Source organism: Telopea speciosissima, chromosome 9 (genome assembly GCF_018873765.1).
Source record: "Telopea speciosissima isolate NSW1024214 ecotype Mountain lineage chromosome 9, Tspe_v1, whole genome shotgun sequence".
Taxonomy (NCBI): Eukaryota; Viridiplantae; Streptophyta; class Magnoliopsida; order Proteales; family Proteaceae; genus Telopea; species Telopea speciosissima.
The window spans coordinates 58,738,729-58,760,871 of NC_057924.1; the positions used below are offsets into that span (position 1 = coordinate 58,738,729).

A 22,143-nucleotide genomic window follows, 5' to 3' on the forward strand; every position below is an offset into this window, starting at 1 on the left:
GAACTCTTAGATGGCTCATTCATATATTTGCTGCTATATGCTGATGATATGTTGATTGTAGCTAAAGATATGAATGAGATTAACATGTTGAAGCAACAGTTAAATCCTGCAATTGAGATGAAAGATTTAGGGGCAGCAAGGAAGATTCTTGGTATGGAAATTAAGAGGGATAGAAAAACAGGGAAACTGTGGCTATCTGAACAGAAATACATTAAGAAGGTATTGGAGCGTTTTGGCATGAAAGATGCCAAACCTGCAAGTACTCCTATTGCATCTCTTTTTAGACTTTCAGCTGCTCTATCACCTCAGACAGATGAAGAGGTGAAGTATATGTCACATGTTCCATATTCTAGTGCAGTTGGTTCCATTACGTATGCTATGGTTTGTACACGTCCTGACATTTCACAGGCAGTCAGTGTGGTGAGTAGGTACCTGTCATGTCCAGGTAAAACTCATTGGGAAGCAGTGAAATGGATACTTAGATATTTGAAGGGGACCTCTGGTGTTTGCTTGGAGTTTTGAAGGAATGGTGACAACTTATCTAGTTATTTTGATTCAGATTATGCAGGTGATCTTGACAAGAGGAGATCACTCACAAGTTATGTATTTACTCTTGGAGGATGTGCGGTTAGTTGGAAAGCTACTTTACAGGCTACAGTTGCATTATCTACTACTGAAGCAGAGTATATGACAGTGACTGAGGCAGTTAAAGAAGCTATTTGGATTAGAGGGGGTTTGTTGGGAGAGCTCAGCATGGATCATGATGTGACTGTTGTCCACTGTGATAGCCAGAGTGTTGTTCACTTGACTAGAGATCAGATGTATCATGAGAGGACAAAGCACATTGATGTTCAATATCATTTTGTTAGAGAGATAGTTGCTCAAGGCAATATCCAAGTATTGAAGATTGATACTGAAGACAATCCAGCTGATATGTTGACAAAGCCTTTATGTGCTGCCAAGTTCGAGCATTGCTTGAATTTGATTGGAGTTTGCCACATTTGAGTTGAGCCCTTGGAAGGGCTATTAGAGAAGATGAAGATTTCAGCTATGTGTTTGTTTATTAGAGGAGAATTCAAGCCAAGGTGGAGATTTGTTATGTATGTCTCGAATTCTTGGACTTGTTTTGAAGAATGACCCGCTCCGACATTTTTGGTGGTGACTTGAATGGAATTTTTTGAGATTTGTGATGGTAGCGGAGCTGACAAGCCCAAGCCCAGAGCCCATCACTGATCTTGTTGGGGGTGCGGGGGTGAAGCCCCTGCGGTATGGTTCGACCTGGATCCGATGGAGGAGTATTTATGTTCTTTACCCGCTTTATTGTAAAGTGAGTAAGATTTGGGGGTTTTTCATTTTCGGGTTTCAGGAAGGGAGCAGCAATGCCGTTTTGGGTGTTCTTAAGAATTCTCCATTGTAACTTTCTTCGATTTACATAGTGAAACAGCTTCGCCTTTGCCCGTGGATGTAGCACACCATACTAGTGTGTGAACCACGTTATATCTGTGTCATCTTGCTTTGTTCTTGTTTCTTTTCGTGCTTTGGTTGGTGTTTTGCTCTAACAAAAAGGTATTTAAATTTTACTATAGACAAGAAGTAAGTTGCATTGATTTTTGTTCTATTTTAATAGTTGAGAAAAGGGTGGGATGGGGAAGGCCAAAAATAAAGAGGACCAAATGCATTCACGAGTCACAACCGATTCAAAAAGAGAATTAAAAGAATCAGGCATGATATTTGATTCCAGCATGTCTTTATGTAAGTCCATGCTTTCTTACAAAGATCCAGCTCCTCTCCTACGAGCCTAGTGCCCAGTGAGGTATCCAACAGCTGAGCTGTTCAGTGTGTGTCGGGCTCCACACAAGCACACATCCCCGTGTGTACCCAATAGTTCAGCTGTTGGATGCCTCATTTGGCACTCATTGTGCAGGGGGGTCACTGGAGATTAGCCCATCAATTCTTTGAATGCCTGTTTACTAAACAAATTTTAGGGGAGCATAAAACGGCTTTGCTCTCCATCTGGAAGACATGAGAGCAACATCATCATAGAAGCTCAATGGATTGGGAAGAAATTTGACGGGGAATCTATTAAGTGCATTGCCAAGCTAGCCTTTTTTTGACCATTACTCATATTTGGAAAGAGAGGAAATTTTGCATATTCCAAAATAAGATAAAACTGACGCCCTCCCTCATTTCTTTGGGTTGGGGCCTTCCTAGGTTTCTTGGATCTATCCATGAATCTCTCTTAGGCTGCCTTTACGGGTCGTAATTGTTTTTGTTTCTTTGAAATAAAATGATATCAGCCATTCAAAAAAAAAAAAAAACCTAGATCACTACTTTATACTCTTCCATTGTTCTCAATTTTCAATACCTCTATTTTGCCATTTGGCAAACTATGTTTGGGATGAACATTTAATTATTAGTCATAAATCTCAAACTTTGTTTTGAATTACTTGAGTGATAGTTATAAAAGAAAAAATTATTCATACTCACCCATGGTAGTAATCTTTCCAACACCTAGTTAGAAAAAATTATTCATACTCACCCATGGAAGTAATCTTTCCAACACCCAGTTAAAATTTGCCATATGGGCAAATGAGAGTTCATCGTTTGGATTAGGCATATGGTAAATCTCAAAACTTAATCCAATCGAAAAATAGAGAAAACTCACCCAAACTTTTTTTTTGTATGTTTCTACACCGTTCTGGGTAGGGATGTACATGGAGAGTTGGAAATATGTATTTAATTCGTATTCATATCCATTTAAAGTAATTCATATTTAAAAATACGATTACATTCGAAAGTTAATCGGATGTGAATGTAGATATTTCAATTTCAAACTAGATATTATCCTATCCGTTTAAGTCTAACTATAAAAATATAATTAAAAAAATATTAGAAATAATATTTTATAATATCAAATATTTTTACAAATAAATAAATAAATATTATGAGGACATCTATGTAATTTCATATATGACATTTCAACATCAACTTTAGTTGGCAGTGAATTCAATCCTTAGACATGGGTTTTGAAAGCTTCTATTATAATATTGGTTTTGTTTGTACCCAAATAAAGAAAAATATTTAATTGTCAGTGTAAGGTGCAATGTTGATGTATAACACTGTGTGTGGTCAGTATTGAAATAAGATCCCCAATTCAACGGCCCATTCTACAAATACACCATAAGACAAATCACCAAAAAAAAAGAGAGGACGCTTCTATTTTACTAAAATTAAGGCTCTAAAGTAGCTCCACCAACGGTGGTTTGAGCTTGATCACCGATGCTCAGATGACAGAAAGCTCTAGATCTTCTACTGCCGAGCTGTGCGACAGGACTGTGCTGTCAAGATATAACAAGATAGAATGATTGCTTTACCCCTGCCTGAACGTCTTGCTCGAGCAAGGATAAAGCGGTCATTTTCCGTCTTGCTGTGTTTCAACAGTAGTATCCTATCGGACAGTTCGACAATAGACGATCCAAATTGTCTTCCACATACAATCCCAAGCCCCGACAACTGCTGCCCTCGTTACTTGGGTGGCGTGTTAGAGCAGCTAATCACTCACAAGGGACACTAAAGAGAGTGTGTCACAGTCTTATCCACATGAGGTGCCAGAAAACCAATCAAACAAAATTTCCATACCTTTGGAGATCCTGTTTGATTCGTTATGCATCAATTGAGCACTTTATCTTATAAATTTGGATTTCGAACCCATTACACCAATACTTGGAGAAGAAGATGGCTAAGAAAGCAGAGCTTGTGTTCCTTCCATCTACACTTCCAGGCCACATAGTTTCAGCAATTGAGCTTGCAAAGCTTCTTATCGCTCGAGATGATAGCCTTTCTATAACAATTCTCCTCATCAAATTTCCCAAAACTCCCAACTTCAATGCAACAGGAATTAGGTTCATCGACCTGCCTCAGCTAGACCCACCTTCACCCAATACAGCTCAAACCCCAGAAGCCATCATATCAATCTTCATGGAAAACCACAAACCACTCGTCAAAGACACAATAACCCAACTCTTCTTTTCCTCCTCCTCCGACTTTGATTCTAAAGGAACTCGGTCTCGACTCGTTGGGTTAGTCATCGATTTCGTCTGCACCACCATGATTGATATAGCCAACGAACTCGGTGTCCCTTCCTACCTCTTCTTCACTTCTACGGCATATATGTTGGGTCTTATGCTTCACCTCCCAGTTCTCGATGCCCAGATACACACCGATTTCAAGGACTTGGCCACCGAGTTGAGCATCCCGAGTTTTATTAGCCCAGTCCCTCCACAAGTCTTGCCTCTGCCAATGTGGACCAGAAACCAGTACGGGTACACTTGGTACCTCAACCATGGTTGCAGATTCAGGGAAGTAAAAGGTATTATCGTAAATACATTTGCCGAGTTAGAACCCTATGCGGTTCACTCGTTAACCTCTGACGGTCGAACCCCACCTTTGTACCCAGTTGGACCGTTGCTTGATATCCAGGGTCAGATCCTAAATCCTGATCAGACCGATTTCGAGAACATCATGAGATGGCTGGACGATCAGCCCACGTCATCCGTGGTATTCCTATGCTTTGGCAGCTCTGGGAGCTTCAGTGCACCGCAGATAAAGGAGATAGCTCTCGGGCTCGAGCGTAGCGGTCACCGGTTCCTGTGGTCGATTCGAGAGCCACCACAAGATAGACTTGCCCTTCCGGGTGATTACACAAATCCCGAAGAGGTTCTGCCAGAGGGGTTCTTAGATCGGACGGCAGGGAGAGGGATGGTATGTGGATGGGTCCCACAAGTGGCTATGCTGGCCCACCGTGCGATAGGTGGGTTCGTGTCACATTGTGGGTGGAACTCGATATTGGAGAGCTTGTGGTTTGATGTGCCGATCGCAGCGTGGCCACTGTACGCAGAGCAGCACCTGAATGGGTTCGAGATGGTGAAGGAGTTGGGAGGGTTAGCAGTGGAGTTGAAGATGGATTTTAGGGGAGGGGATGATGATTTGGTGATGGCGGAGGAGGTTGAGATAGCAGTGAGGCGTTTGATGGATTCAGATTGTGAGGTGACAAAGAAGGTAAAGGAGATGAGTGAGAAGAGCAGGAGAGCTTTGATGGACGGTGGATCTTCATTTATTTCATTGGGACGCTTGATTAAGGATCTAATGGAGAATTGAGAAACTGGGAATCGAGGTAGGTAAGCACCAGTGCGATCGCTTTTTTTTTTTTCTGTTGGGACAGAGTGAGATCGCTTGTTAAAATGGATCTTATATTTTTGAAACAAGTTGGTAATGTAAAAGATGTTTCATTATTTTTCTTTTGATAGGCAATGAATGAGGGACTGTGATAACTTTGGATTTCTACTTATAGGCAGAGGGGAAAGTGGAGTGAGATTCTTGGGAAGAAAAGACCCATATGTTGGGGGTTGATTTTGTTGGGTGGAAATGTTGAGGTATAGTTATCCCATAAACACTAATCAAAGTCCCACTAAATTATTGGGATTTTGGATAATAAAGAGGTGGAATATGGACAAAGCAATTAATGATGTTTCTGAGCTTTTGTACGTTCACAACCTTAAATTAATCAAACAAGATTAGAATGGAATTTTAAAGTGTCATTTTCCCATCCTAATTCTCCCACCCCACCTAAGGGTGTTTTTGGTATCATTTTTCATTTTTATTTTTTGATACATAAACATTTTTACAAGTGTTTGGTATAATTTATAAACCTTATTTCTGTTTACAAAACATTAAAGTAAAAGAGTTGAGGCCTTATTATGGATTTTGGTCAAAAATCTTTTTTTAGTTATTTTTTTTAAAACTTTAATGAACATGTACTTATAAAGTCCCAAAATTGAGGGTAAAAGAGTCATTTCCTCCTTTAATTAGAAACCCAAATCACGACCGCCTCTTCCTTCTTCTTCTTCTTCTTCCCCCTCCTCCTTCTCCTTCTCTTTCTACAACCCCCTTCCCCTCCGGCTCTGCTTCTCGGATGAGGAGCAAGAGCTCTCTCCTTGTACGCCCCTTAGAAGACACACCTTCACAAAACTGAATACCAGTTGTTACGGTTTATCATTATTCACTCCACTTTCTCTTCTTCGATCTGCGAATACACCGCCCCGACCCTCCTTCTACCTCGCCTCAACCCCCTCTGTTCTACCTCCTCAACCCCCTTCTCTTCCTTACGTGCCCACCCCAACATCCTATCGCCCCCACCTCACCCCTGAGATTTTGTTTTTATTTTTTTATTCTGTGTTCCTGTGAGTCCCTGTTTTGTTCTTTAAATCAGATTTTGTTTTGTCCAAAAAAAAAAAAGAAAACTCTTTTCCATTCATGCTTGGGTGTGCTAAGAGGCATGGGAGCTGAGGATCATTGGGTGCTTCAATCCATCAGAGCCCAACATTCAACCAACCATAAGATTTTTATTATTATTACTCTTTCTGTTTCTGAACAACCATATGACTCAGATAGATGTCGAGGTCATTATGGAGTGAGACGAACCATCATCCTCTTAACACAGATCCACAAAGAAGCTATAGAGACCCATCAGATCTAAGTGGGTTTGTGTTACACATATACCAGAGCCTTAGACGCCATCTCAAATCTGGCATTGGATATATCTTCCACCGGGATGGATTGCAATTTTTTGGGGCTTATCCAAATCAGATGGGTTTGTTTTATACACATATACGGTGTTTTGAACATTTTATCCAAGGGAGGATGAATAAAGAAACACAAAAATGTCACAGGTGGGGCGGAGTTGATTGCAAAGGGGTTGTGGGACATGAGTCTTGACTTGGAAAAGAAAATGGGTGATGGGGGATCTAAAAATTGTTTACACAACTACTTTCCCAAACGATTTCTCATTCTATATATTTTGTCTAATAGTCACCACACAGTTTTTTATTTTTTTATAAAAATCCTTTTTTTTTAAATAAATCATAAACAAAATGAAAAATGATACCAAAAAGACCCTAAATCCCCTCTTAACAAACAGGTTAAGGTCGTGTTCAGTATGCATTCTAGGTATAAATTCTGGTTCTAGAACACATTCTAAAATCTGATTCTTCTATATATATTTTTTTTTATTTTTTTTTTGGAAAAATTTCACAGACACCCCATGTAAGTATATGAAATATCACGGACATGCCAAACTATGTCAAAATATCAACCTTTCCCCTTACGTTAAGCACAGTTAGCACCCAAAGTTGAAATGTCCATTTTAACCCCCAAGTAGTTATTTAAATAAATAAAATAAAGAATAGAATCCCATCCTCCCATCTTCTTCAACTTTCCTTCTTTTTTTTTTTTTTAAATTCTTACAAGGCAGAAGGTTTCGTACACGGTCAACTTCAGATTTCGCAGTTCACTGCCGATCGCAAATAGCAAAAAAACTAAATTGCCCTTGGCCGATTGTCAAGCAACCGCAGGCTAGCAGCCCTCTCGGCCGCGGGTTGTGATGGGTTTAACTGCTGCTGTTGGTACGGGGTATGCGAGGAGTAAGAGAAAAAAACAGCCGCCGACCAAACTGCCAAACAGCCACAAGCGGCAAGGGTTCTCAAGGCCAGCCATGCTGCAAGGGTTCCTAGTTCCCACAGACATATCATTGCTGCAACGAAGGTTAGCGTAATATTTGCACGATTGGATGCCCGGATCTTGGCTGATTACATGGTGATGCACAGTCTTGAATATTAAATAATTTGCTTATGATTGGGAGTGAATAACTTCAGTAATTTGATCAAACTCCAAACCTCTCTGCATCAATTTATAATAAAGCCAATAGTGATCAAAGACTAGTGGGAAAGATCAAGCCGGTTGAAAACTAAATTTTTTTTTAAGATAAAAGAAGACTTCTACTCAGATTTGGGAATGATTTCACCACGCTCAAAACTGTGAAGTTGTTGCAATGTTATGATTTCACCCATTTTGAAAACTTTTTTTTTTTTTTAAAGAAAAGAAGACTTCTACCCAGCTTTGGGAAAGATCAAGCCGACTAGGCAGACATGGAGAAGGATTTGGATAGCTGGAGGATCTGCAACTTCTTGGCCGCAGGCCATCAAGCCCAGATCTGGATTGTTGTTTTGTGTGCAAAACAATAAGACATAGATCACGATCTCCAAGCAGAAAATAAATTTTACTTTACTCGTTCAAACCTCAAATATGGTATCTCCTCTTCTTTTATTTTTATTTTTATTATTATTTTTTTTTTCGGGTTCATCTTGAAATTTCCCTATTCTTGCTTCTTCTACCATAGACCCAACGAATTGAAGACGATGAAAAGAATGGTTTGTTATTTGGGTTTTACCCTCAAGGATATCATGGGAAGTTCACCCTATGATAAGAGTAATTTTATCATTATAAAAGAACTAACAGCAACTTAACTGCGCAGACCTAACGGGGTGGACTAAGTTGAAATAAAAATATAGAGTAAGAGTAGTCTATGATATTTTGCCAAAGTTTGTCATGTCCGTGATATATTGAATACTTACAGGGGGTGTTAAATTAACCCTTTTTTTTTTATTTTTTTTATCTCAGAATGCATTCTAGAACCAGAATCTATTTCGAGAATCCATACCAAACATTGTGTAGTGTTTTGAAAACTACAAGATTATACAAAATTGAGTTTCCCTTTACCAACTACCCACTTGCTGTTTCGTACAACAAAATTAGACAATATTGGTTTTTGGGTTTACAAAACTACCCAATACAATAAGTTTCCCTATACCATATACGTTTCTTGACCATTTTACCCCCACCTCACCTTCTACAGTTCTACGGTCACCATGTCCACCCTATAACTGGCCACCGTAACTACAAAGCACCACTAGAGCCTCCCCATCCCCAGCCCCACCCCACCCCAGCCTCGGCCTCGGCCTCAGCCCCTGCACCCGCATCACCACTAGCCCAACCCTTGCGCATCACCGCTGCAAGCTCCATCATCCCCTGTAGCACACCTTTGCACCATCTCTGAAACATGCATAGGTTATGCCCTTGCTGCAACCTACGCCCCAACCCTACAGCTCTCAGCTTCGTGTCGACCCCCACGGCCTGCTCACTGCTTTCATCATCGCAATCTGAAACCCAACATCCTCCCTCCTCCCTGCCTACTTGAGCCCATGTGCATCACCCCTCCTGCTGCAAACTCCTGCGCATCGCCCTGCCACTGCAAGCCCCCTGCACAACCACTCTAGCTCTCTTTCACCTCACCCCTACACACCTCTCTAGCCCCCATCCCCACAAGTTGCCACCGCTGCTGCTAAATTCACCCCCACCACAACTCGAATCCTATATATATTTTGGATGGATAGGGAAAAAGCTTTCGTTTAGAAAACAGAAAAGGCTAATATATGGGAGAGAATTGGTTCAACAGAAGAATCCGAAAATTTGATAAACAGAAGTCCTGTCGCACCAAAGAAGAATAATTCCTTAGCCAGTCATATTTCTAGTAAGCTAACCTGAGAAGTGAAAATACACTTCTTAAGGCTGAAATCAGCCTATCAATATATATATGGAAAAAAGCAAGACTCTATTTCAACCTCATCCTCTAATCAAAAGAAAACTTTCAAGTATGGCAAGACATATGGTATTCGAAAGCCCCTCCAAAGGTTAAAATCTTCATATGGAATTGCTGTGCAAATGCACTTTCTGTTACAATAATCTTCATGAAAGAATAATCATTCAAGACATGACCTTTACTCTATGCGGAAGTAGTTCGGAATCAGTAGAACACACCATATTCTCATGCAACCATGATAGATTAGAATGGTTGGTTAAAGACTAAGAGTAAGAACACATTGTCGTCATCAAAACAAACTTTCAGGATTGGTTTTCCCAGGTTGTTATATATTCCTGTTTCTCCATTCAAGTCTATTCTGTGATGGAGAATTTGGTTAACAAGGAAGCAACTTGTGTTTGAAGGATGTAAGTCAAATCAAACCAGAATTGCTGCTGAGCCATTGTCAACTCTGTCCATTATGTACAAAATTATTTTAGTCTCCATCAGAGTAATAAGAATGAGAAGGAACATCCTCCCTATTTGGCATTGGAAAGTATTCAAGTGATGGTAGACGGAGCCTTCAAGGAACAGAAATAAAAAGGCATGAATAAGCAATCAGAGATAAGGAAAGGAGATTCATAGCAGCGAAGTCCAAGGTCATTAAAGCAAATGTAGCAATTTTTTCTGAAGCAAGAGTAATAAGACAAGGACTTCTGGTTGCTAAAAGTCTGAACTATAAGAGAATTCTTACTATTTTCTGATTGCTTGTGTGTTTTGATAGTCTGTAACAACAACAGACAAGATCCTGACTGGTCAATCCGGATTATGGTGAAAGAATTCAACCAATTTGGTCTGAATTTGAGTACCTGGCAAATGTATATACACCCAGAAATGCATATAAAGAAACAAATATGATAGCAAAAGCTGCCTCATCTCTTTCTTTCACTCGGGTTTGGTGGATGACTCCATCCCTTGATTCTGTTGTACTGCAACCCCTCCCCCATTAATGGAGGAGTTGTTCATGTTCGTTGTTTCTTAATAAAATTTTCTTTTCATTTATGAAAAAGACAGGCAAAAACAGAATGACACAAAAGTTGTCAAGGCAAATAGGCAACCCAAGGTGTTGGGAGGGGTGCCTAGGTGACTATCTCTCGGGTATGGTGGCCACCACCCCTTATTCTGTCATACTGCTCCTCCTCCCCCATTAATGGAGGAATTGATCATGTCCATTGATTCTTAATATTTTCTTATGTTTGTTTGGGGCGAGTATGACAAGGCATTGGCCTTTGAATGTAGTGGCTAACGCCTAAGAATCCCCCAGAGAACAAGGAAATTGTACACAACTTATTGCAATACACAATTTTCTGGGTTTGGGGATGAGATGAATAGGAGGCTATCTGAAGAGCATTCCAGAGTTTATGCCAGAACAAGCACTGAGATTGTCTTTGATTTTGTAAAGAGTTTACTAAGGTTGAGGGGTTTAATTGAAGAATGTCATATCACTTGCAACTATGCCTTTCTCTTATTAAATGTTTACACGTTTTTGCTGTTGCTGATTAAAAAAGAATGAATGAAAAAGGTACGCCAACTTATTCAACAGCCCGTTTGTGGAATTTCCTCACTCACTACAAATAATTTCCTAAGTCTGTCCCAATGATGTAGATTGAAATATGAAGAAAAAAAGACCAAACCCTGTTCACACCTTCACGGTACTGTTCACGTGAACATTGCCACAGCCATATTTGCCTTGAGTGGGGATGTTTTTTAAAAGATCTTGTGGGCCCATCAAGTGGAGAAAAATTCTATCCTAATTCTGCCAAAGTTTAATTTCTATTTCATATTTAGAAAGTAGGCTTAAGTTTCTATTTCCTTAAGTTTCTAATTTCAGTTTTTTACTATTTTTATTTTGTTCTCTAAAATAGAAGATTTTATTTTGATGTATGGCAGCTAGATTTTATAGGAAGTTTCTATTTTATAGGTTTTATGAATTAGTAGTTTCCTTTTCTAGATTTATTTAGTTTGTTAATTAAATTGGGACTAGGTTGTTTTGTAATTGGGTATTTGGGTTATTATAAATAAGAGTATGAGGCTAAGCAGAGGACAGAGATTGAAGAGAAAGAGTTATGGTTGAAGCTGTGAGACGCGACAACGATGAGAGACCATGGGTGAGAGGCCCTGGGTGAGAGGATGATGGGCGGAGAGAGCTGACCTATCCCCCCTTCTATATCCCTAATTCTTCTTCTTATCCTTTTATGTTTCTTCTTTCATAAGTAAACAGAAAAAAGCACTAAAGTTTCAGTTATATTCAATTTGTTCTTCCTTATTGTGTTGATCTGGACTGCAATCGATCTCCCGCTGGTTTCCCTAGTTCGAGGTCGACTTTTTCATTATCCAAACTTCTGACAACACCCACCAAAGTTCTGAAAAAAGATAGAGACATACAACATACCAGCAGATCTGAAAGAGTGGACTCTATTAATGTATCTTGGCACCATCAAGATAGCAAAACAAAGTTCTTTTTCACTCTGAAGGACAAATTTAATATTATATATGTTTCTCACATACAAACACAACCAATTCAGATTACTTGTAAATACAGAAGAATAGAAGTGGAAACGTATGGAAGTACAGTACCTTAATTCCAGTATTGGCTGCTTCCCATGAAACCTCATGTAGTGCATTGAAAATGGGGTTGAGTGCCACCACAGAAGCAAATTCAACTACACGCCCTACAAAAATAACCACAGAAAATTAACGTCTAGGTAAGGAAATTAAAAAAGCATTGAGGAATCAAAATTCTGTAAATGATGGCGACAATAAATACAATGCTGATTAAGGAAAACATATGGAAACCACAAGGAGAATACCGTTAACATGAGTTCCAACATCATGACATCATCATACTGAAGCACAGGTCAGTCATTAAAATCCCAGGCATGGCAATTCCCTTGATATGCATTTGAACCTAATCACAAGTAACCACAAATTAAATGATGCACATGAAATACATTTGTTTTGAAAAAGAAGGAAACATGTCTTAAAATGTTGTTATTGCAAAAACCTAACGCAAAATATTAAATAATTCAAGAAGTGATCATAATGGTGCCAATGCTTGAGCCTTGTTTAGTGATATATCATATATGGCAGTAGTGATGGTAGGAGCGGCCATTGCTTCGAGCAATGGTAAAAGGTTCGGCTGCCAAAGCAAATGCCTAGGTTCAAGTCTTATGAGAGGTCACATTTGCGCAATAAAATGCCGAACGTAAGGACCATCGCCAAACTCACTCTCCCAAGACCCAGCATAGAAGGGACCAGCACTGGGTAATGGCCCTTAAAGGAGTTAAAGCAGTAAATGATGGTGCTACCACAGTGAAGAAATTTTCAACTTTAGTATTTTATTGTCAAAATATTTCTCGATAAATGTTATCATCAAGACAAAATTTCCCTCAAATGGTCCAGTGTAGACAAGCTTCTCCCCACTATCCACCTAGTTTTGCCATATGGCAGATGATGTGGCAGTTCAGACTGCTAGATGGAGAGGGAAGGTCCAGATTACCCACATTTCATCAATTGTCAAACTCAAATTCAATCATTTATCCTCCCAGGAATGTCCATGACTCCTTGGTAGTCTATGCACCCTCTCCATTGTCCTGAATGTTTCAATTCTTCACTTTACCATGTGGCAAACTCTCTTTGGGCTGAAATTTCACATGTGAGCAACAGAACTTGGGGTCTACCACGCCACAAAATTTAGGCGCCCCATTCGACATGTGGCTACAAGAGTGTAAATTGAGTAGAGAAGTTCTTCCCATGGTCATGGAGGAAAATTTCGCCCATACCAATATGTCAATTTGTATTTTAATGTTTGATATAGGAGAATGATAAACAACAATATATTATGGTCAATATGTTATTTTAATGTTGGGACTGTCTAAATGACACCTCTATAGGTGTATTTAGAACTTGACACCTTTTGATTGCCTTTTGCTTTATTCCCAAAAGTTATTGAAGTCAAGGGTAAAAAAAGATTTTCAAAATAATTTGAAAGTGACTTGTCATTATATCATTATCAAAAACCTGTCATTATCTTACACATTTTTCGAGTGCACATGTGAAATGATAGGATTTACCCTTATTGAAAAAAAAATCTGATTCTAAACAGACAAAGAAGTAAGGTTACAAATTATTTCACACCCCCATAAGAAAACCCGTTTAATGTTTTAGTACCTGAAATCCTATTAGTGCATAAACAGCTAAAGTTATTCCCTGATATTTTTCTTTTATCCTTTCCTTTTATTCTATATACAACTAATTACTTGTCAAAAAGAAGAGGGAAAAGCAGTAGGTCAATAGAAACATACTAGTATCCTGAGGTGCTTACCTGCGTATAGCAGATTCCCTTCATCAGAACCCTTTCTGCTTGGAAACTGTGAGGAAATCCAGTGTTGAGGTTGTAACAAAAAGCAGTTTATACTCTTTCTGGTTTCTCAGCAGGAGATTATGAATTGTTGTAGGCCCAAGCAAGAACAGCATACAAAAGAAGTTCCACCAAGAATCAAATTCATAAACTACAAGGGATTTACAAGAGGTAGATGCAATGATTGCCTTCATTTTGTACCTTTCTCCTTTTTGCCCAGTTACTTCCCCTTATCTTCTGTTACCAATAGTCATTACATGAACACTTTCCATCTTTGAAGTGATGGAAACGACTTCTGTCCCGCACAATAATTTCTCGCTCAACGATTCTGGATATGAACTTTGTGGCCTCATGACAATCATTACAAATACGCAAGTTCTTCACAACCCTTATAGTGGTTCCTTTACTAGTGCTAATGAGCCCAAACGCAATTGCCAACTTCTCACTGTGAGTTGATAGTGCATCCTCCTTCTCTTCCTCATCTACACTATGCACAACCAGATCCGTCTTTGGCTTGTAACCTGCCAACTTCATCCTGAACACCAATTCACTGATTGTTGCATATATCTTGTCAGCCAAAGGATGTGACCTGTCTCCCATGAAGAACTCATGAACTGTGTTATGAACTTCAATCCAACTGCAACCAGGAGTTTTTATTACCTTATTTTCCCGCATATTCAACCTACATTTTGCAGCATCATCCAGCCGACCAACTGAAGCATAAACATTGGCCAGGTAAACGTAACTTCCAGAGTGTTCAGAGTCTAGCTCAAGGATACGCTGTACAACACGTTCACCCAGTTCAATGTCCTTGTAAATACGGCAACCACCAAGCAGTGCCCCCCAAACTATGACATTGGCTTCAATGGGCATTGAATTGATCAAATCCTCTGCTTCCACAAGGCGCCCAGCGCGGCTCAGGAGATCAACCACACAACCATAATGCTCAATCTTGGGAGTGATTCCATACTTGTGATCCATCATATTGAAATACTTTAATCCCTTATCCACTAACCCAGCATGCGTACATGCTGATAATAAGCCCATGAATGTGACCTCATTTGGCTTTACGCCACATTCAAGCATTTCAAAGAAGTAATCAAATGCTTCCTCTGCATGCCCATGCATAGCCAACCCAGAAATAATTATACTCCAGGAGATTACATCCCTCTCCTGCATCTTATCAAATATTCGCCTAGCCTCAGCTATGAATCCACACTTGGCATACATGTCCACCAATGCATTTCCCAAGAAGAGACTTAATTCCATCCCAGTCCGACTAATAAAATGGTCAATCCACTTCCCCAAATCAAATGCACCTAGGTGTGCACAAGCTGACAACACGCTAATAAGAGTCACATCATTGGGCCTCACACTGCCAGTCTTTTGCATCTCATGGAAGAGGTTGATAGCATTAGAGTACTTCTCATTTTGTGCATATCCAGCGATCATAGCATTCCAAGAAACCACATTTCTTTCAGGCATAACATCAAACAGCTGGCGAGCACCTTCAAGGTTACCCAATCTCGTATAACCAGCAATCATTGCTGACCAAGACACCAAATTCTTTATTGGCATTTTATCAAACACCCATCTCGCCAACTCAACATTGCCACATAAGGAGTACCCAGACACTAAAGTGTTCCAAGAAACCACGTCTCTGATCAGCATTTCATCAAACAACAGCTGAGCAATGTCCAGATTGCCGAATTTAAAATACATACCAATGAGAGAGTTCTGAACGAATATATTGGAGTTTAAGGCAGTCTTGATGACCACAGCATGAACTTTGCAGCCATCAAGCACGGCCGCAAGGCCAGCACAGGCCTTGAGAACAGAGGTGAAAGTGTATTCATCAGGGGCAACATTTGGGGATGACAGTTGATAGTTGAAGTAACGAAGAGTGTGATCCCAGTTGTGGTTCTGGGCGTAGGCCTTTAGAATGGCATTCCAAGCAAAGACATTTGGGTCAGCAAGTTGGCTGAATATGAGGGCAGCTTGCCGCAGTTTGCACTGGACGGCGCAGACCCCGATAAGCTTGACGGCAACGAAGTTGGGGTCAAGAAATGGAGGTGCATAGGTAATTAACTGGGCTTGAATCTGTAGTACCTGTTTCATGCCCAATTGAGCGGCGCATTTTATCAGTAAGTTGATTAGCTTGCGATGGTTGTGAGACTGAAGAGCCAGCTTGGATGGAATTTGATTCAAAGAGAAAGAAGTAGAAAAACAAAATTTAAACTTGCAGAGCAGGCGCCGAGGGCCTCGCTCCCGGACAGAAAACCTCCGCAACAAACAAATAGTCTGTAACCTTGAAACAAAAGCGAAACAGAAATGAAAAAGAGCAATTAGAAGATTTAGAGCAGAGATAAAACAAACAAAAAAAAGGGGCGCAGCTGTTCTCTGTGCCGCGCAGACTGCGCCCAAGGTGCGCATAATGAAACCTGCCCCCTGAGTGGCAGGCCCAAGTGCTTAGGCACAGCCTGCACTGCGGCCCAGAGGAACATTCTCCCAAAAAAAATAATCTTTGTGTAGCAGCACAGGCTGCACCCAGACACGAGGTGGGTGAAATGATCACCCTGCCCCTGAATGGACAGCCCATGTGTTTGGGTGCAGCCTGCGCTGCTGCAGAGAGAACTTCCGCCCAAAAAAATATTGTTGCTGTTGGATTCCTCATTAGCTGAAGAATGAAGAACCACTAAAGAAGAATCAATATTACCAACAAAAAAAAAACCTAAAGAAGAATCAAGAATGCATTAGTGTAAGGTACCTACAAGGTGTTAGGCTCTCTCACAGCTTCTCTACTCTGCTCCCACTTGGAAAGTTATCTCCTTCAGTTTCTTGCCTGGTCCAATTCCCCAATTCTTCTAATAGGGGATAGTGGACCCCATTCGGGTAGAGTGTTTGGGCAAGAGTAGGGTGGTCATTCCAGCCCCCCTTGTCAGAGAAATTGAGGAACTAGGCCGGGCAGGGAAATGGTGGTGCTCCTGTGACTTCAATACTCCTACCGTTTGCAATTAACAGGGACAATTAATGAGTGGGTTTAGTTATTAATTAGTTTGGAAAGCAGGAGGGGTACGTGTTATTTTCCAAACTTCAAAGGTGAAAATGTAATTGAAGCAAACCTTAGGGAGGGGAGGTATGTATAAATTACCCTTAAATTTTTATTTTTTTTTTAAATTGAAATAGAAATGACAATTTCAAACAATTTTGAAAGCCTTATATTTAAATGTGAGAAAGTCAGAATTTAACCTATGATCAACCAATAACCTAAAAAAGTCCAGCCCAAATTCAGGCTTTCTCTTGGGCTGGGCTTGAGTGGCAAGGTGTCGCCCAGTCTCATTTAGTTAGAACTTCGGAAGTTTGAGGAAAGTGCATAAGAGAGGAGTTTCAATTCTAAGTCACCAACTCGAATTATGTCGAGAATTGGCTTGAGGTTCGTGCAGTAGAGCCTAGCCCCTGGGAGATTTCGAGTTTAAGACTTTCTGTTCCTCATCTAGTCTAGCATCCCCTCAACACCCCACCCAAAAAAGCAAAAAAACTCAAATTATGTCACTAAAATGGCTTCTTAAATTGTAAACAAATGATTTGTATCATCAAAGAAGCAATTGTAGCAGAATCTTTTGCGAACATGACTGCCTCTAACCAGCCTATCACTGATACTTCTCTGAAGGTCCAGCCATTGGTAGCTCATGATGCCCAAGTTCAAGCAACAGCTTGAAGGATCCTACACTTCTAATGGTAATGGGGCTCCCCCCCCAACCCACCCCCATTTGTGAGAGAGACTGAGAGTGAACTACAGAAGGTGCCATCCTGGAAAAGAGAGCAATTTTAGGGTTTTTGGTTTAGTCGGGGGTTTAACAGAAAAATTTGAGATAGTTTCTATTTTTTTTTTTCCTGATTCATGATTTCAACCATCGGCATTACAAAATAGATCCTCCCATATTTACATGTGATTTTAGATCACCAAAATAATCTAAAATGCTAAAATCAAATATAATTATATAATAAACCCAACATAAACAAGTTGGTTAAGTGATTGAAAAAAAGGGAAAAATTTAACAAATAAGAATAAGGATCAATTACGGATCCAAGAAAAGGAAATAGAACAGTCAATCCAAGGATAAAAAAATATATATGAAAAACTTGTATCCTTCTTTTGATTGACCATTGTTTACTATTCATAAAGTGTCATTGTTTAGTATATTTTTCAAGTACATATATGAAATATTAGGATTTACTCTTATTGAAAAAAAAATTACAAATTATTGAACTCCTTAATTAAGAGAATAAGAGGTGTCAATAAGAAAAACCCAAATATGTCATATTAAAAAAAATAAAAATATAAAATTACAAATTATTTAACACCGTAATTAGGGGTGTCAATAAGCAAAACCTTTTTCTTTTTATAGATAAGAAAGTTATTAAAAATAAACAAAAGACTCTAGAAGTAAGGATGTCAATTTGGGTTAGGAACCGGGAACTATCCTGGAACCATCCTGTTAAAACCTAGAACCGAAAGCCAAATAAGGAACCAGCTGGAATCGGAACCGCTAAGACTTGTTTAGCATGTCTAAATTACTTATTTAGAATTAATTAATACTTAATAGTTATAACTTATATAAGAGTTATATTGTAATTATAAAGGAAAAACTAGGGGTTATCAATTATTTTGAGCTTTGTTGAGTGTTTGTATTCTTAAGAATTGATGTTTGATTTTTTATGCTTAAGAATATATTCAATTATTTATTTGTTTGAGAAATTTATTTGTATACTTAAGTATTTTGTATATATTTGATTGTTTGAGACTTTGAGCGTGTTATGACGAGATCTGGCGAGCTAATTCTTGGGCTGAATCGTCCTACACAAAATAGCAAACTAGGCTGAGGAGTGCCGGTCTAAGCCGACAGAGTTAGCTCCAATGCCTAAATTAGACCTCGCACAATAGACAATCTCAAAGCTAAGAAATATGGAAAGTGAATTAGCCTTTTACCTGTGTGATGCTTAGTTATTTATAGGGTTAAGATCGTAGATCATCATAATCTTTTCATCGGTGATAGATCGTTGTTCTGGTCTCCGAGATGTATAGGTGGAGCTCCTCCGAAGAGGACACCTATCCTAGAAGGTCATGCAGATGGCATGCCCCTAGGTCATGCAAAACGTATGAGGTGGGTGAAGTGATTCTGTCCTTAGCTTGTTCGCAGACCAATAGATGTGATAAGATCGACTCGATCTCGATAACTCTGACCCGATCTTCAGTATCAGGTTTTTGTGGATGGCTTTCTGTGTCGATCTATTCTGGCATATTCTTTACTATTTTTAGGTTGGCCCGACTTGTCCTACCTTCAAAGACACTATGTGGCTGATCATGATTGGATTATAGAATTAGATATATTAGAGCACTATCAAACCATTCTATTATTAAATGGAACTGAATCCTAATTCTGTGATCGTTTCGTAAATGAGATGATTCTAGGATTGATCGCCTTAGGACCAAATCAATAAAAAACCATCCCAATTACCCAGAACCATCCCGTTTGACACCTTATCTAGAAGACTAGAAGCTACCTAACCTTTTCAAGTTCATACTTGATATCCAAGGCATCTAGTTGTTCCCATGCCATCTTTCTTCTTATCTTTTTCCTCTCATCTTATTCAGACTTTGAGAGGCTATTATTCTTATGACAAATTAGGCATAATCCGAATGTACTTGTGTACTTTTGCAGAAGTCAGGACAAAGATTATGATGTGTAGAAATTTGTCTACAAAGCCTTCAATTTCCACAATGAGAGTTTTTAGTTTCTAGAGGACTCGTGACTCATGAGAGCAACAGGAACATGCTTAATTCAATTCACAGTTCACACACACTTTCAAAATTGAGGCTAACAACCTAACATGTCCTTTTGACATCTTTGCATGCATGTTGGTCCTCAGCTAAGAAAACCGTACATGTGTATCTCTGTCTATTTTCCTTACCTTTTTCACCAATCCGTGGTACTTGTGTTCATAAAAGGTAAGGCCAGCCGAATTTTGAATTTTTGGCAAAGAATCTATTCATTTAATGTTTACATAAGGAGGACACCTTCATATGATGGGGGTGCTTACGTACCAAGCAACCCTCTCTCTCTCTCCCTCTTGTTTTTTTTTTTCTTTTAATATTTACAAAATGTTGATGGTCAATGGTACAATTAGGACCCGTTGGGTTTGGTGGGTAAGAGGGATGGAAAAGAAGTTTTGGCCCCCTTAAAAAACATATGAATGAAAAAAAGAAGAAAAAACTATGATAAAAAATGGAATTTCATAATTTTTTATTCCAATGTGTAATAAAAATCGTCCTCTTCTATTTTTTACAAAATCCTATTTAGAATAGTGGGACTTTGGAGAAGGGTGGAACGAGATAAATGGTTTACCACAAAGGCCGACAGATACAATTAGGGGTACAACAAGGTCAAGTTGGGCCAGGTTTTATAAAACCCTAGCTCAACCCTGAGTCTCCTTAGTTGGGCCCAGACCCGATCTGACCTTGACTCAGGACCTGAAAGTCCAATCCTGACCCGCCCTCATGGTCGGGTCAGGCTGACCTTGATTAGCCCTGATCATGGAGGGGGGGAAGGGAGATGCATGGGCTGTATTGGACTGGGAAAAAATTATCAATTTTACTTAAAATAACACTATAATAAAATGTTTATATCACTTATTATTTTTATATATAATATATTATATAACAAAATGTAGGTGACATTTAAAGTTTATAATATATATACTATATCAATATATATGTTATAGTATAACTTAAATCAAGGTTGGGCTGGGCCGGGTTAGGCTCAGCCTGAGGCCTCAACCCTGACCCGACCCGACCCTGACTCAGGGTTAGAAATTTTCAATCCTGACCCACCCTCAGAGCCAAGATATCTTAGCCCTGAGCCCGAACCAGGACGGGTTCGGGCTGATAGGGCCAAACTTGCACCCCTAGGTACAATTAATAAACCACATAGTTGGGATCAATAATCTCACTTTTTATTATATAAATGTCTAAAATACTCTCAAACTCGTGACTTTACGTCCACAATACCCCAAAATGCAAATCCTCACCTACTCTATCTTATTCTAATGAGAGGAAGGGAAGGTGTGAACTAGGAGACTTGAACCCAAGACATGCTAATAGAATGGATTTCTACACTCCACACTCTACCAAGTGCACTACATTATTTTCACTAAAACCGAAATTGTTCTTAGTATTTGTTCTTACAAAGAAATTATTATCAACCTTCAGTTTTTATTTTGTATATAATTTACACAAATATTTAGATACTAAATACATTTGTTTTTCATGTTGTTAGTAAATGACTCGATATTACCTTTTAGCCTTTTTCGTTGTTTTGATAAAATTTTATAGGTATGATATCCTATTACCAAACTATTTGATAAGAAAGGAACAAGTGTTTCCCCGATTGGACCACCCCAACAATTCTATTCCACTTACTCCCTCTTTCTGGTCACATACCTTTCTGGTTAAGAAATAGAAAATCTTTCTCATAAACAAAGGGAAAAAGTTCTTTGTCCGGGAGTGTGGCCTACGCCAGCACTCCCTTGAGTCTATCTCTCTGCCCCCTTATTTTAAGGAGGAAAACTGCTTCCCATATGTTTAATAGCTTTACACGTGCCCAACAAATCTAACCTAGTGGCTTAAAAAAAATTTCTTTAGTGTGACTTGATTGGCAAGCTCAAAGTTACGTAAGTCAAGTTTGTACTTTACTTGAGGTGCCCTTGGGCCATTTCTATTCCACTTACTCCCTCTTTCGTGTCCGCACATATCTTTCCAACTAAGAAATGAGAAATTTTATAAATTGAAAGAAGATTTTGACAAAAACTTAGAACATTTACCCTGCTCTCTCGGTCACACCTCATACAAGCTTAGAGAACCCCATATTGTTTTCTTTCAACATAGCCTTACAAATTGAAAGAAGATTTTGACAAAAACTTAGGACATTTAGGTTCAATCACACCTCTCATACAAACTTAGAGAACCCCTCCCCCTCTCCCTTAATTTATATTTTGACTAATTCTTCTAAAAAGTTGGAAAATCACAGCCTTTTTCCATCTTCCCTTTTCTTTTTTTTGTAAAAAAGGAAGAAGGGATCTTTGAACCTATAACATTTTGTAAGTCTCATAGACACTTTTCCCAAAAATAATTAGAAAGAGTTTTCATACATGTCCAAATTGGATGGATATGATTGGTACAGTACACAACCCC

At 39.2% G+C, this 22,143-nt stretch overlaps 2 protein-coding genes across 2 annotated transcripts; one reads left to right on the top strand and one right to left on the bottom strand.

Moving 5' to 3' along the window:
• Positions 1 to 3,735: 3,735 nt before the first annotated feature.
• On the top strand, positions 3,736 to 5,199 carry LOC122639196 (anthocyanidin 3-O-glucosyltransferase 2-like). Its single transcript, XM_043832017.1, has one exon. It carries the CDS (start codon positions 3,736 to 3,738, stop codon positions 5,155 to 5,157), a length of 1,422 nt encoding a protein of 473 aa, XP_043687952.1. The 3' UTR covers positions 5,158 to 5,199.
• An 8,676-nt stretch (positions 5,200 to 13,875) lies between these two features.
• Positions 13,876 to 16,136, bottom strand: LOC122640733 (pentatricopeptide repeat-containing protein At1g08070, chloroplastic-like). Its single transcript, XM_043833980.1, has one exon. The coding sequence runs from the start codon at positions 16,008 to 16,010 to the stop codon at positions 14,133 to 14,135; it is 1,878 nt and encodes a 625-aa protein (XP_043689915.1). The 5' UTR covers positions 16,011 to 16,136; the 3' UTR covers positions 13,876 to 14,132.
• Between the last annotated feature and the right edge of the window lie 6,007 nt (positions 16,137 to 22,143).